Source organism: Mixophyes fleayi, chromosome 2, assembly GCF_038048845.1.
Source record: "Mixophyes fleayi isolate aMixFle1 chromosome 2, aMixFle1.hap1, whole genome shotgun sequence".
Classification (NCBI taxonomy): Eukaryota; Metazoa; Chordata; class Amphibia; order Anura; family Limnodynastidae; genus Mixophyes; species Mixophyes fleayi.
The window spans coordinates 62,232,355-62,246,607 of record NC_134403.1 but is presented as its reverse complement, the minus strand read 5'-3'; the positions used below and the strand labels follow the sequence as shown (position 1 = coordinate 62,246,607).

Sequence of the window (14,253 nt, the reverse complement as noted above, 5' to 3'; positions counted from 1 at the left end):
ACAACATCTTAATCTTCTGACATGCTTGCTGTTTCTATGCCACTTATGTTGAATTATAAAATAAGTTTTAATCACTGTTATATGTGTAAATGTAAAAGACATTTGCAGTGCTTATCAGTAGAATTCAGTAGTATTAGCCTTCTGCCGTGCAACAAATTGCAAATACCGCTAAGTATTAAAACAGAATATGGTGGTCAAATGTTATCTGGTGATTTCTATCAGCCTGGCATGTTCTGTTCGGGCAGAGTTCGCATATACAAGAACCCCTCCCAGCTATAATAGATATAGTGGTATCATTGCTTGTGCCTTTTTCTATAATAAACATTTATAATTTAAATACAGTCAGTCCATAATTATGCTGGTTTGAATGCAACAGAATTAATTTAGAAAATCTATAAATACTCTATATGTTCTATTTAATGTGTACTGCACATTACACCATTCTTAAACAGAGTGACTTTTGGATTGCTTTAGTTATACAACTGCATTTACATCATCCATAATAATGTTGTTTTACTTTCACAGGGGTATGGCTTTAAGCCAAAATATAATGGAGATGACCTCACATTCACAGTGAGGAACCTGAGGCGGAGCACAAAATATAAGTTCAGGGTAAGTCCGTTCCTCCTGGCCAAATAGGGGCAAATAACGGGGCTCCAGACACAGGAGGTTTAGTTTTGTTTTTTCTCTAGAGTTTAAAGCCATTTTGTAAGTCTTAAATGTAAGGAAACTACATCTAAAGCTTTTCAATGTGAGACGGAAGACACGACTAAATGCATGTAAAGATGTTTTCTTAGTACACATTGCTAAAGCAGATGATGTGATGTTTGTATGAGTATGTAGGCAGCATCCACTTAATGTTCTGGATTCTGTTTTACACAGTTTGTAGGTTTATGACACATGGTAATTAGATGTCAGATAAAACACACTCTATAGTCGTACTATACTATGATTCTAGGTGATTGCATATAACTCAGAAGGAAAGAGCAGTCCAAGTGAGGTTGTGGAGTTTCTGACCTGTCCAGACAAGCCAGGTGCACCGCCAAAGCCGACTGTCAAAGGAAAGGTCCACGCACAAAACATCCGAATAGTTTGGGGTGAGTTTCCTTGTTTGTCTCTTCTAATAAAAGAAAACACTATAGAAAAGTGTCTCCATTGCTGTACAGAGAATAGTGCTATCTACATATGGGTAATGGGCAATGATTTCCAAATATTGTCTTCTGCAAAGAGAGCATTGCCTTTTTTCATACTGAGCATTGACTTTAAAAACTGTCTGTAGGCCCATATAACCCTGCTCATCTCCTCATAGATGAGATAGGGAACAGCATTTCTCAAGGACTGTGAAGGGTCAAAATACATCCAGCTTGGTTTCTACATATTCTATGCTCTGGCAACATATAGGTAATACACTCTCAGGTAGCAGTTAGAACATGGCTCTAGAAAAATGGTTGTTCTGCTTTAAGACCTATGTGTGTTTGGATGTTAGAAAGTCACATGCAGGGCCCATCCTCCCATAAGGTGAGGATTACTAGGGACAGGAGAGACAAGATTCTGACCAGCCGCCTTTCCCTTAATGGACTTGGTTTGGCAGATTGGGTGCATGACTGGGGCAAAGTCTTATTTCATCCCTTTTGTTCAGTATGTGCCGTCTCCTGCACTTATTGCATATGGACCATGCCATTAGCGAATGGTGGGCAAAGAACGTATAGAAGATGAAGATGAAGGTGGCACATGAGACTAAAAAGCTTCTAGTTGTTGGTGTTTACATTGTTCAGTTCCTGTACGAAAACCAGAGTTTGGAAGTTAGTAGGATGAGCAGGAGGTGTAGTTCTGTGAAGTTGTTAAATTAATTTTAGTTTATGTGTATTTTATTTTTGCAAATGATGGACCTGACAAGTCCTGTTTTTAGTATGATTTTCTTTTTTTTTTCATTTACATGCACGTTACATGACACATGTTTGTATCTGTTTCTGTCCAGATGCACCGAAAGATAATGGAGGAGCAACTATTACTAAATACGTTGTGGAAATATCTGAAGGTCGCACCGGTATTTATCACCTAACTATTTTATCATTTATTTTTCCATGGTGTTTTCACTTCTCTACATGAAAAGTATCTGTGAACATCTAAATATCATTTCTAGCTGCATAAACCACAATGGCAGCCATTTCACTTTAGTGTATTAATCAGCAATTGTTTCCTCGTTGCTTTATATCCGAGGAAGCCATCCTGAGACTCTCCTGCTTAAGGTTCCAGCACGCCTTGACATCTAGAGGCCGGCAGATCACAATGGGACTTGTGAAGCTACGACAGCGCCTCCCACCAGTTGTGGAAGTACAAGGGCTGGCTTGTCATGTCGGGGCTTAGGCAGGGTTGTTCCATAATACCTGGAGAGCTACAGGTTGCTTAAACCTCATTTGAGCTGTCTTGGTCACTGAAGCTGCTGGTAAAAACACGCCCCTCTTTTGAAGTCACTGAGTTCTCAAGTTGAAGCCATTCTAGCCATTATTATAGATTACTTGGGCTGTCCAGCACTGCATGTTCTCTTATTTGAAATAGATGATTTTCAATAAATGGAGTGTTGAGTAGCATCTCATCTTGCTAATGTATCACAGCTGCCCTGGTGAGTTATAATTGTGTCTAGCATGGCTGCAACAGACACCTCATTGACTTCAAAAGAGAGGTGATTGTTGGGGCATCAAAATCTTTTCAGGTGTTGAGCCAACATGGTCAGAAGGTGGATGGAGTTTCAAGTAACCCTGTATCTAGGGATCAGCATTGACTTGAGGTACAAGTCAAAGCTAAGTGGTGAGGGAGCCCTAAAGTGTTGACACAAAGTTATCCAAATAACTGAGAATTTAAAGGAGCAGTTGGTGACTATACATGAGATGTGTTTTCACTTATGTACATACCATATTGTAAATTTTGCATTTTTATACATCACCCTGACCACACAGTGGTGTTGTTTGCTTAATTAATGCATAATATACAACTACGTGAAAGCCCTGTATTTCAACAAGCATGGTCTCCCACATTCACCCACATGTGTAAAAAAAATAATATATATATATATGCGCTAGTCAACTGGTAGACAAGATATACAACATGTAAATAATGTGCGGCACTTTTGTTTTTGTCTTGTTTTTTTAAGAGAGTACAAACAAAAAAAAGATGCTGTACACTCGCAGTTTCGCAGTAATACAAATTGATCACATTTAAGTGCAAATTATGTGAATATAGCATTTCAGTTATCTAAAATATATATAACAAGTTAACCCGTGCATGATACTCATGCATTCTAGTCAAATCAAGCTACTTAAGGTGTTAAAAAGGTTCTTGTCATGCATTTGGGCCATAGCCCAGGCCTCAACCACCAACCACTCCTCACTGTCACTTCTCCTTCAAGAAATATATATATATATATATATATATATATATATATATGTATATATTTTTATTTTTTTTAAATCTTTATAAACACTTTTAACAATTAACAAATTAAATTAACAAATTAAAAACATCTTAGTATACCAAATTTCAGCCCTTTCTGAATTTTTTTTCCCACACATACTAAGAATTTAGTAGGTCAGTGTATAACTCTGCCCAGCAGGTGGCGCTGCAGCTTGGTTTTATTTTTTCCACACACAGACAGACTAACACACGCCACTAGACATTTATATTATAGATATATACATATTAATATTATACTGGGCCCACGGACAAGGGGAATGTGGCTATCATTGCAGTTACATTTTGAAGAAAACTACATTCTAACACACTGCTTGCTTTACCAACACCCAATTCATATTAAAATTATTGTTTTAAAGTTAATCTTATTAGGCATTGAGATATAACTCAGTTCTCAAGGAGAGGTGAGCCTGGGATCAAAAATTCTAACGTGTGTGTATATACACATCTATACATGTATACATCTGTAATGACTTCAGAGAAACCATTGTAGCTGCTCATCAGTCTTTGGTTACAAGGCCACTTGTAAACAATTTGAAGTCTATTATTCTACAGTGAGAGATTATTTACAAATGACGAATACAGAAGATAGTTGTCAATCTTTCCACAAATCAAAAAGACCCCAAAAGCTACATTCAGGGATCTTTCCATTTTATGTTTCTCTGTCATGGAAGGGTAGCTAGGATGCTTCACTCCATTCCTGCCCCCCACACCCACCAATGAATAAAAATCACAATATAGTTTAGTTTGTAACGTTGTACCTGAATGGGACAAGTATTTCTAAAACAGATGAGTGGGTGAAAAAAAAAAAAGGGTCAAAGATTTGGAACAGCCAAGTAAAAGTCTAGACCACAACCCCATTGACATGCTGTGGCGGGACCTTGAGAGCTGTGAATGCCCTCAAACGTCAATCAACTTTAGCAGTGCCGTAAGGAATGTAGCACAGTTCCTCAAATACAATACCAGTTATTGCTGCTAAAGGTGAATGCTCTTCCATATATGTGAATGATTTAGGAAACATTGATACTGTGGCTGCACTGGGGCTACCTGGCTTCTTCATGTTGGCTTCTATTTTGTTGAATAAGTCTTGACAAAGTAAAATCTGCTGTGTTTTTTTGCCACATGGGACTTGATTTATTACACTGTCTAGTGGGAGGTGGTTTCCTCTTACCATCAGCAGCCTGGCCACCAGACGCTCACTGATTGTGTGTGCCAACATGCCCAACAGCTGTAGGAGAGTAGTGACTGCCACCGCCAGACTCCTTCACCTGCACCTTGAGCTGATTACTTCTAGGTTTAGCTATTGCAGCATCTCTTTGCTAGTGACTGTGGCTGGATCCCCATGACCCTCATGTAGGATCAGGATTGCAGGGCAGCAGACAGAGCATTGACTCGGGACACCGGGTTCAACACAGGACAGCCAGGGGACAGTTTAGAGTGCTAGGTCTTATTTCAAGGTCACATGATTTCAGTGTTTTGCAGGAATGGAGCAAGATCTTTATAAAGAGTAGTGTTGCTCAATAGTAGCTCTTTAAAGCCGTTATAGATCACTGAGCGATAGTGATAGTGATATATTGTGAGAGTGTATTGTGTATATGCCGTTTGTGTACTATGATATCACTATGTGCCCTTTACATAGAGCTAAAAGCGGTGATGAAGGCAGCACCATCCCCTTACTTGGGCTGAGACCAGATGCTTAATTAACATGCAATATTCTACATCACAGCATTACACAAACATTCTGTTTATACAATAAGCTATGTCTTCAAATTTTTGTGTAGGCGTTCAATGATGCCAGTCACTATTTGCGTTAATTGCTATTTTCACCTCTGATTGTGCGACAATACCTCTAAAATGGACAGGTTTAGTGTGACACAATCCACCATGTACTACACAGTTGATAGTTGCCATGTCGCATCACCACTAGGCCATACAACAATTGCTCCATCTGTGTGTATGTATATGATGTGTATGTTTTGTTTTTAATATAAAAAAAATTCATTATTAAAAATATTTTTTCCCCACTGTACTATACTGTACAGTATCATTATTTAAGTGTGCACTTGCACCTTGCTTTTTCTTTGTTTAGCTTCCTTGCTTTTGTGTGTTGTTCTGTTTGTACCTTTTGTGTTTGAGATACCGCTTTACCTCATTTCATTTTCATGTGCTGCCAATTCATCTGAAGCTGTTCACTGCGTATTATCAATTCAGAATCCACACATTAGCACATTATTAAACCAAATTGTCTTTATTAATTAATGTGTACAGTACATATTATGTGAAGTTTCCTTTCCGTTAGTCTATCAGTGCTGATCAATTAGCTTACGCTTATGAGTTTATTAAATCGATTCCAGGAAGCTTTGATGTTTTGTTATACTTTAGACAAATTCCAGAAACACTCCTTTAGTTGTTCTAGGAAATAAACATGGATATTAATAAAACAATGTTTGATAACAGACACCTATCTTATCTTTCAGAAAGCAAGTGGGACATTGTGTACAGTGGTACAACAAGGGAACATCTGTGTGACCACCTGAACCCAGGCTGCTCCTACAGGCTTCATGTTTACTGTGTCAATGAAAGCGGACAAAGCCCGGTAATGATTCCTGAATTCACTTACTTACCGTACGGGGTTTGTTGAAATAGAATAGCCACTATTATAGGCAAATCCACTTCTTTAACAGTTATTATCTTTTATTTATAAGGTGCCACAGAAGGTCCTCAGCGCCGTACATGTCATATACAGAATGCAGTGATCCACTACACATTACATGATACTTGAAGAGCAACATGCAAAGACCAGACATACTGTATAAACAAGTATACAGATATTATTTACGGGGCAGTGAGAGAGTGATGGTAATGACCAGTGGGAAGTAGGACTGGGCTCAAGAAAACAGGGCTAGGGAAGCAGGCCTAGCGGTACAGAGGGTGATGATGGCATAGCACGGAAAGAGGGCCCTGTTCGTGAGAGCTTACATCCTAAAGGAAAGGGGGTGACACATATAGCGTGGTATCAATTGGTGGAGTGGGGGTGAAAGCCAAGACAAGGGAGTTAGGAGGAAGACTGATAGGCTTGAATAAAGAAATTAGTCTTAAGGGCACACTTGAAGCGTTGGAGAGTAGAGGCAAACCTGATAGGGCGTTCCAAATGTTCCCTTTAACTGTGGCTACAGCAAGGAGAACAATGGAAAAATCTTTGGTCTTCTATAAGCCAGACACGGCTGCAAATCCTACAATCTGCACTAGTAAGTTGCAGTGCACTATAGGTAGGAGTTAGAGAAGAGCATTTATTGAGATCTTAAATAGTTAATTGGATTATAACCTTTAGAGACCGGATCCTTTTTCCTTATCTGTCTATTTTGTTATTATCCTTTTATATGGCACCAACACATTCCTCAGCGCTGTAATCATTTCTGTAGGGTTCATTCATATGTACCACCTGCCCCTTGTTACGGTCAAGAGATAAATAGATGCATACATTGTATACAATAGTGGGGAGTTATGGTGTGTGCTTTCTTGGAGAATTCAGAACATTAGGGGGCCAATTCCTTGGGCTGTATATCTACAACATATAATTATACTGCTAAGGGTTGTAGTCCAGAGCAGAGATATACAGTCTGTTTGCATTTAGGCTTATTTAATATGGCAATGGAAAAGCTAACATGTTCATATTTGCTCTTAGCAGCTGGCACAATTTAACAGCAACATGTAAAAGATCTGCATACATTTGTTAAATATCCTTAGGACCTATGTCATGTTTGGGAATAATGACATTTTAGTGCTTGTTTTTGAATTGCCTGTAATGTTAAGCGTTCTGCAACAAGTTGTGACTGTTCGTGAAAGTGCACTCTGTTTTTAGCAGTGTTAGGCATTTCAGTGCTATATACAATTCACCAACACAGAATGCTTACACACTGCTCTTCCCTTTGGCCTATTCTATTTCCCTGGATGTGTTTTTTAGGGCTGGTAAATACTGCAGCATGTCACATATTTATTTGTGCCAAACTCATATGGAACTTCCCTCCTCCTATTGCCTATTAATACCACATGTGGCACCTAGATTTTACAGCCTATCCATTGGATTCTGATCTGTCTTGGGTTTTGATTGGATAGCCCAGTTGGCCATACATGCTATGACGTCAGCCCTATCATTTATGTGTGTATGGTTACCTTTAGTCCCAGTGCAAGTTGTCATTCTTCTGTGTTTGTCACTCTCCAGGCTTCAGACACTTTAGTAGTGCAGACCCCAGTTGTATTACCTGGTCCTTGCCAACCACCAAGACTCCAAGGCAGACCACGGGCAAGAGAAGTGCAATTGCGATGGGGTAATGTATTACAAGATGATGTTTTACATGTAACTATAACCACAACATAAATAAGAGGAATAAATCATTAAAATAGATAAAATGGGTTCCAGTTGTACTCTGAAATGTATGGTGATTACATAGAATATAAATTATATAGTTAATTACGTATGTATATTTGGTGAATTTCTTTTCTAAGCATGTTTGAAAATAAGGAAATTCTTGTTCATATAGTGAATAGTGCTTAACATACATTTATGAACATGTAAATAGTTTAGCTAATGAAAGCAGTAGTCAGGACTTTAACATTAATTGTCCTTTTATAGAATAGAAAGGTGGTAAATAATGAACATAGTAGTGTGGTTTCTAGATGGCTAAATCGCATGGTTAGCCAATAAGCACTTTCTCCAGCTGATATTGCAGTCATTTCTCCAGTAACATAGAAACAGAATTGACAGCAGATAAGAACCGCTTGGCCCATCTAATCTGACCATCTTTTAAACCTATGGTAATCTCAAACCCTATTTGATTTTTAGTTCTATGTAAGGATATCCTTATGTCTACTGTATTAGCCTCCACCACCTCTGATGGGAGGCTATTCCACTTATCCACTACCCTTTCTGTGAAGTAATTTTCCCTGATCCTTTGAACCTACTTCCCTCCAGTTGGAGCATATCCTCATATTCTCTCCTGTATTGTATTAAAGCCCTTAAACTGTGATAAATGCAACGAACTATCAGACAATCGCTTGAATTTTGATACTTTTATGTTCATAGTTGGCAAAAGCCGTATGTTATAACTATTACACTATATTAAGTTTAAGTATAGTCTTATTTGTCAGAGAATGAGGTTTATTTATTAAAACTGAAAATGTGGAAGAGAAGTAATCAAGAACTGTTAACCACTTAGGAGGCAGACTTTATTATGTTTTCATTTAACTTGGATTTTTGTCACCAATTTGCTGCAACATGGGCTGGAAAAATTGGGATGTTTTCTAATAATGCAGTTTGCTGAAGCTGTGGGGGACAGGCCAGTAGGCTTTTACCCCTTTCATTGTTTAACACCCTTATTCTGAAAGGTAAATTTGTACATACGTTACTCATATTATGCACTTATGCATTTTATATTTTACTCACAGCGCCCCCTCTGGTAGATGGTGGATCTCCAGTCACCTGCTACAACCTGGAGATGTCTACTTGTGAAGGTGAACAGAGAGATGTGTACCAGGGAAGTGAATTGGAACACATTGTGTGCGGCCTTCTCCCAGGAAAGGTGCACAACTTCCGGATACGCGCAGCTAACAAAACTGGGGTACGTGATGCTACCTCACCTATACTTCATTATCAAAGCGGATCTACGAAAATGTTTTCCCCTTCCCAGATAGACACTGCCATTATAATAAACATGATAACCACACTTCTAAATTAGTTTGCAGTACCCATTGTTAAGTGCCTAAAAATGGAAACAACTTGATTTTTTTTCTATACTTTTTTAAATCAAATACAGCACTGTCCTCATTTTATAAATGTTAGTTTGTACGGGATTGCTTTTACCAGTACCTCTGTGATTCCTGAAGCGGTAGGGATTGCCTGCGCACTGATACAGATCAAAATAGCTTTTTACTAATTGTAACTAGCTGGTTAGAGACTTGTACTCTCTGGTGTTGAATAACAACCCTTATTGAAGCATAGTTTAATTTGGCTTTATTCAAAGAGCTTTGAGACCCATTCCTTAATGTGTCAAGGCTGCGCTGCAGCGTAGTGTCCAATATAAATTGCACGGTGCTTTCACAAGCTCCAGCATATTTACTGAGTACAGACGATTGTGTACGCTTCAGTCCACTATGATATTGATGTAACAAAGCAAAATCTTGTCAGAAAGTGTGAGTGTGTACAGGTCTGTCATGGCTACTTACCACCAGGCTGCCTGTGATGTACATGGGCTTTAAAGGGTTAAAAACACTTTATATTTCAGTCCATTACAGGACACCAAATAACTAAATGTACCCCCTAAACCGGTACAGCGCACTACTAATTCATTGCCACCACAACTTTGCTATATATCATAAACTAAGGGGCTTAATTACTTATATAAACCACACATTAAATTTAAAATAACAAAATCAATTCCTAAGATTAATGCTTGCAGTCAAAGCAGATATGTTAGCATCGATTCTACATCAGGGCTCAGACAGAATTTATGAGATTTTGTATTTAAGCTGATCTAGTATTGCTTATACAAAAATGCTAAAATTCCATAAAGTAAGTACATATTTACAAGGCAGAAAAATGGAATAGAAAAAAGCTAAGAAACATACCAGTAAGTCTCCTGGGAGTTTGGAGAAAGAGATGTTCTTGTTCTTTCCAAATTGAAATATCAGCTGAAAAAAAATATTTCTCACCGTTTAAAAGAAAAACCTAACTTTGTTGTCGGTGGCATGGTTTGAGATTGGTTAAAGCAGGCTATTCATTGGGCAAGATGTTCAGAGTACACAACACTATTGGGGTCAAAAACTTGATCAGGAGAAACTTTATCTCTGTTCAGTGTTTTTAGCACAGTATTTCATGTGTGTCAGTGTATGCAGATTGCAGAGCCTATTTGCATACTTTATTTCCGGATCTCAGCATTTACTAGGCTCCCAAAGGAGAGCGGTGCAAAGATGCTTTTACATAATGTTCTTTTCAGTGATGAAATCATCTGTTAGTTTGAAATGTGTATCCATATGACAATTTGTACTTATTTGTATTTTACTTTAAATGCTGGTGTTTAATTTTACTTATGAAGCTATTGTAGTTTTTATTTTCTTCATTTACTCTTTAGTTTGGACCATTCTCTGAAAAGTGTGAAATCACAACAGCACCAGGACCACCAGATCAGTGCAGACCCCCTCAGATAGCCTGTAGGTCTGCGACATGTGCACTAATACACTGGGAGGTAAGAGTAAAAACTACAACTGTTCAGCAATGCAAGCCATTTGTGGTTATATGGGGAGGAGGAGTACCTGCTGACAGGTATGCGGGCAGTATAGGAAATATGTCAAAATTGTCACTATAAATTTGTCGCATCTAAGCACAAAGACTGTATAACGCCTATTGACTGATTTTTGGGCACATATACTTTACTATGCTAGTGGGCACTTTAGAATGCCGCAATGTTCTGACCAAGCAATCATGACATTCTAAAGAAAAGATTCGCTCAGTCAGTATATCATGTCACAACAAAGTCAGTATAGCATGTCACAACAAAGCAATTCTCCCGTCAAAGCGATGCATGATGAATTCTGAGAGTGGAAGCACTTTGGAATGATAGAAGAACAATGTTGCTGATTGTATTTCATGAGTTAGCGTTCCTCCATGCTGCGCTTTCCTGATCAGGAAATCACAAGGTTCTAAAGTGCCTATCTGGTACTGCCCTTAGTCTCACTTGTGTGACTATTTTTACAAATGCATAGCAGTAATTTACCTGCATAAGTTTGTCTTCATTTTACCAACAGATTCCAATACCAGCTACTGTAAGCTCTCCCGTTCTAAGTACTGTTGTTTTGCTCTGGCTTACTGATGTTTTTTTTGTTTTTTTTTACTGATGTGAGTTTATTGGTGCAGCGTTTATACTTGTCACAGAGTATGTGAAACTGACAAGTAGCTTATTCTCACTTCCTCAGTTGACTTGTTTTTACTCATGGGAATGCATTGCATCAGCAGTTTTCATTTAGTAGCTTGAGAAAACTCATCAAAATGGTGAACGGGTTAGAGAGAGCTATTTCTTCATGTTTGCCAGCATTTTAAAACAATTTCAATGGATGCTTCTGAGCCAGTGCATCAAATTTTTGTTTCTTGGAGTACTACAGTCACCATCATGTCATGGCTAAATTGGAAAACATACTTTTTGCATTTTAAGTAGTACAAGTTCCTTAAACCTGGTAATGTCCCTGGAAATTAGGGACAGTTGGAAATTATTATTGTCTTTTATTTGTGAGGCACCACAAAGGTTCTGCAGCGCTGTACGTAGAGCATGGGAAAAAAAAGAACATGCCATACAGGGCAGTACAAAAACAAAGCGCAATAAATACAAACACAGCTGAGAACAGGTGAACAGGGCGAAGAGGTAAAAGCGAGTTCCTCTATGGCTAAACATAGAGGGCAAGAGTATGACTGGTGGTGAGGTTCGAGAGTTAAGGAGCAGTGGAGTTAGGGAGGGCTTTATAGGTGAGGGTGAGGAGCTTGAAGAGTATTCTGTAGCTGAGAGAGAGCCAGTGTAGAGCTTGACAGAGAGGGGAGGCAGATGACCAGCAAGAGAGGAAGATTAGTTGGGCTGCAGCATTGAGTATAGGCTGAAGAGGTGTGAGACGGGTGCAGGGGAGTCCAGTAAGGAGAAGATGGCAGTAATAAAGGCGGGAGATGATCAGAGAGTGTATGAGCGTTTTGGTGGCATCAGTGGAGAGGGAGAGTCTGATCCAGGCTTGCGGAGATGGAAGCGGCAGGATTGGGCAAGGGATTGTATGTGGGAGGTGAAGGAGAGGGAGGAGTTGAGGGTGACACCCAGGCATCGAATTTGGGGAAAAGAGGAGATGTTGGGTAGTACCAATAGTGATGGAGGGGATGGGAGGGAAGGAAACTCTTGAGGAAGGGAAGACTATAAGTTCAGATTTGGACATATTGAGTTTGAGGAAATGTTATGACATCCAGGAGGAAATGGCAGAGAGACAGCAGGACACCTTAGTGAAGTGGGAAGAGGAAAGTACAGAATAAGAGAGGTAGATTTGGGTGTCATTGGCATAGAGGTGGTACTGGAGGCCAAAGGAACTGATTAGATTACTCAATGAAGAGGTGTACAAAGAAAAGAGCAGAAAGTCAAGGACAGAGTGTTGAGGGACTCCTGCGGGAAGTCGGCAAGGTGGGGAGTAGGAGACAGAGGTAGAGACAGAGAAGGAGCAGTCAGAGAGATGAGAGGTGAAACCAAGAGAGGATAGTGTAAGAAAGGACCATGGAGCAAAGGGTGTGCAACAGGAGAGGGTGATCGACTGTATTGAAGGCTGCAGGTAGATTCAAGAGGATGAGAATGGAGTTGTGGCCTTTAGATTTGGCAGATAAAAAAATCATCAGTGACCTTAGCTAAGACAGTTTCTATGGAGTGGAGGGGGCGGAAACCAGATGGGATTGGATCGAGGAGGGAGTTGTCGGAGAGGTAGCTACTGAGACAGCTGTAGACTAGCCATTCTAGAAATTTAGAGGTGAAAGGAAGGAAAGAGATGGGGCGGTAATTGGACAGGGTGGTGGGATCAAGATTCATTTTTTTTTTTTTTTAGTTATTTATTTTTTGAATGGGTGAGACTAGAGGGGGAAATTCCATAGGAGACTAATAGGTTGCAGTGGTGGGCTAGGTGGTAACTGGTTGTACGCGAGAAGGATCTGAGGAGGTGGGAGGGGATGGAATCAAGGTGGTAGGTAAAAGGAAGAGATGACAAAAGGGGAGAACGGATTTCTTCACCCAAGGGGGATGGGACGAGGAGATCTCAATTCTGATGGCATCAATTTTGGTGGAGAAGAACGTAGCAAAGTCAAGAGGCATAAATTGAGGTTGGAAGGGGAGGGGAAAGTGAGGAATTGAAAATGGTGAAGAGGCAATTGTGCTCCTTAGGGATAGAGTGCAAATTGGAAGTGTCCTATTTAAGGGAACTGACAGATGGACCTATAAAAGCATAGATTTTGAGGGCAGATAAGAGCCACGCCATCTAGTCTTCCCATTATTTAACCTTTTTTGAGCCTTCGTTCTTTGTAAGTATATCCTTATGTCTATCCCAAATATGTTAAAATTGCTTTACTGTATTAGCCTCTACCACCTCTGATGGGAGGTTACATATTTCTCTGAATCTACTTCCCTCCAGTGTCAGTGCATGTCCTCGTGTTCTAATAATTCTCTTCCTTTAAACAATGTTTCCCTCCTGTACCTTGTTCAAACCCTTGTTATATTTAAAAGTTTCTATCATGTCCCCCCTTTTCCCGTCTCTGCTCCAAACTATACATATTAAGATCTTTGAGTCTTTCCGGGTACGTTTTGTGCTGTAGGCCATGTACGATTTTAGTTGCCCGTCTTTCTACAGTCTCTAATGTACTTATATCCTTCTTGAGATATGGTCTCCAGAATTGAACACAGTATTCTAGATGAGGCCGTACCAATGACGTATACAGTGACATTATTACTTCTTGCTTTCTGCTACTGATTCCCCTCCCTATGCAGCCAAGCATCTGACTTGCCTTTCTCATTGCTTACCTGCCTTTAAGTCACCTGAAATAGTGACTCCTAGATCCCTTTCCTCCTCAGTAGTTTCCATTATAGTGCCACGAATACTAAACCTTTGGGTTTTTGAGACAAGTAAAGGCATTTTCTAGACGTTTGAAGAAGTAATAATAAAGTAATTCAGATCTGAATAATTTTGTGTGGAATTTTAATACCATATTTAGCCTTTTCAGCACTTTAT

The 14,253-nt window shown here is 39.4% G+C and overlaps 1 protein-coding gene across 5 annotated transcripts in view; it reads left to right on the top strand.

Moving 5' to 3' along the window:
* FNDC3A (fibronectin type III domain containing 3A) overlaps positions 1 to 14,253 on the top strand; it is a 189,031-nt gene that overhangs the window by 152,985 nt on the left and 21,793 nt on the right. For all 5 annotated transcript variants that reach the window (XM_075199105.1, XM_075199106.1, XM_075199107.1 and 2 more), the window contains 7 exons: positions 526 to 612; positions 959 to 1,097; positions 1,979 to 2,047; positions 5,946 to 6,064; positions 7,691 to 7,796; positions 8,914 to 9,086; positions 10,596 to 10,709. In XM_075199105.1, coding sequence (XP_075055206.1) covers positions 526 to 612; positions 959 to 1,097; positions 1,979 to 2,047; positions 5,946 to 6,064; positions 7,691 to 7,796; positions 8,914 to 9,086; positions 10,596 to 10,709 — 807 coding nt within the window. The remainder of the gene's footprint in view (positions 1 to 525; positions 613 to 958; positions 1,098 to 1,978; positions 2,048 to 5,945; positions 6,065 to 7,690; positions 7,797 to 8,913; positions 9,087 to 10,595; positions 10,710 to 14,253) is intronic.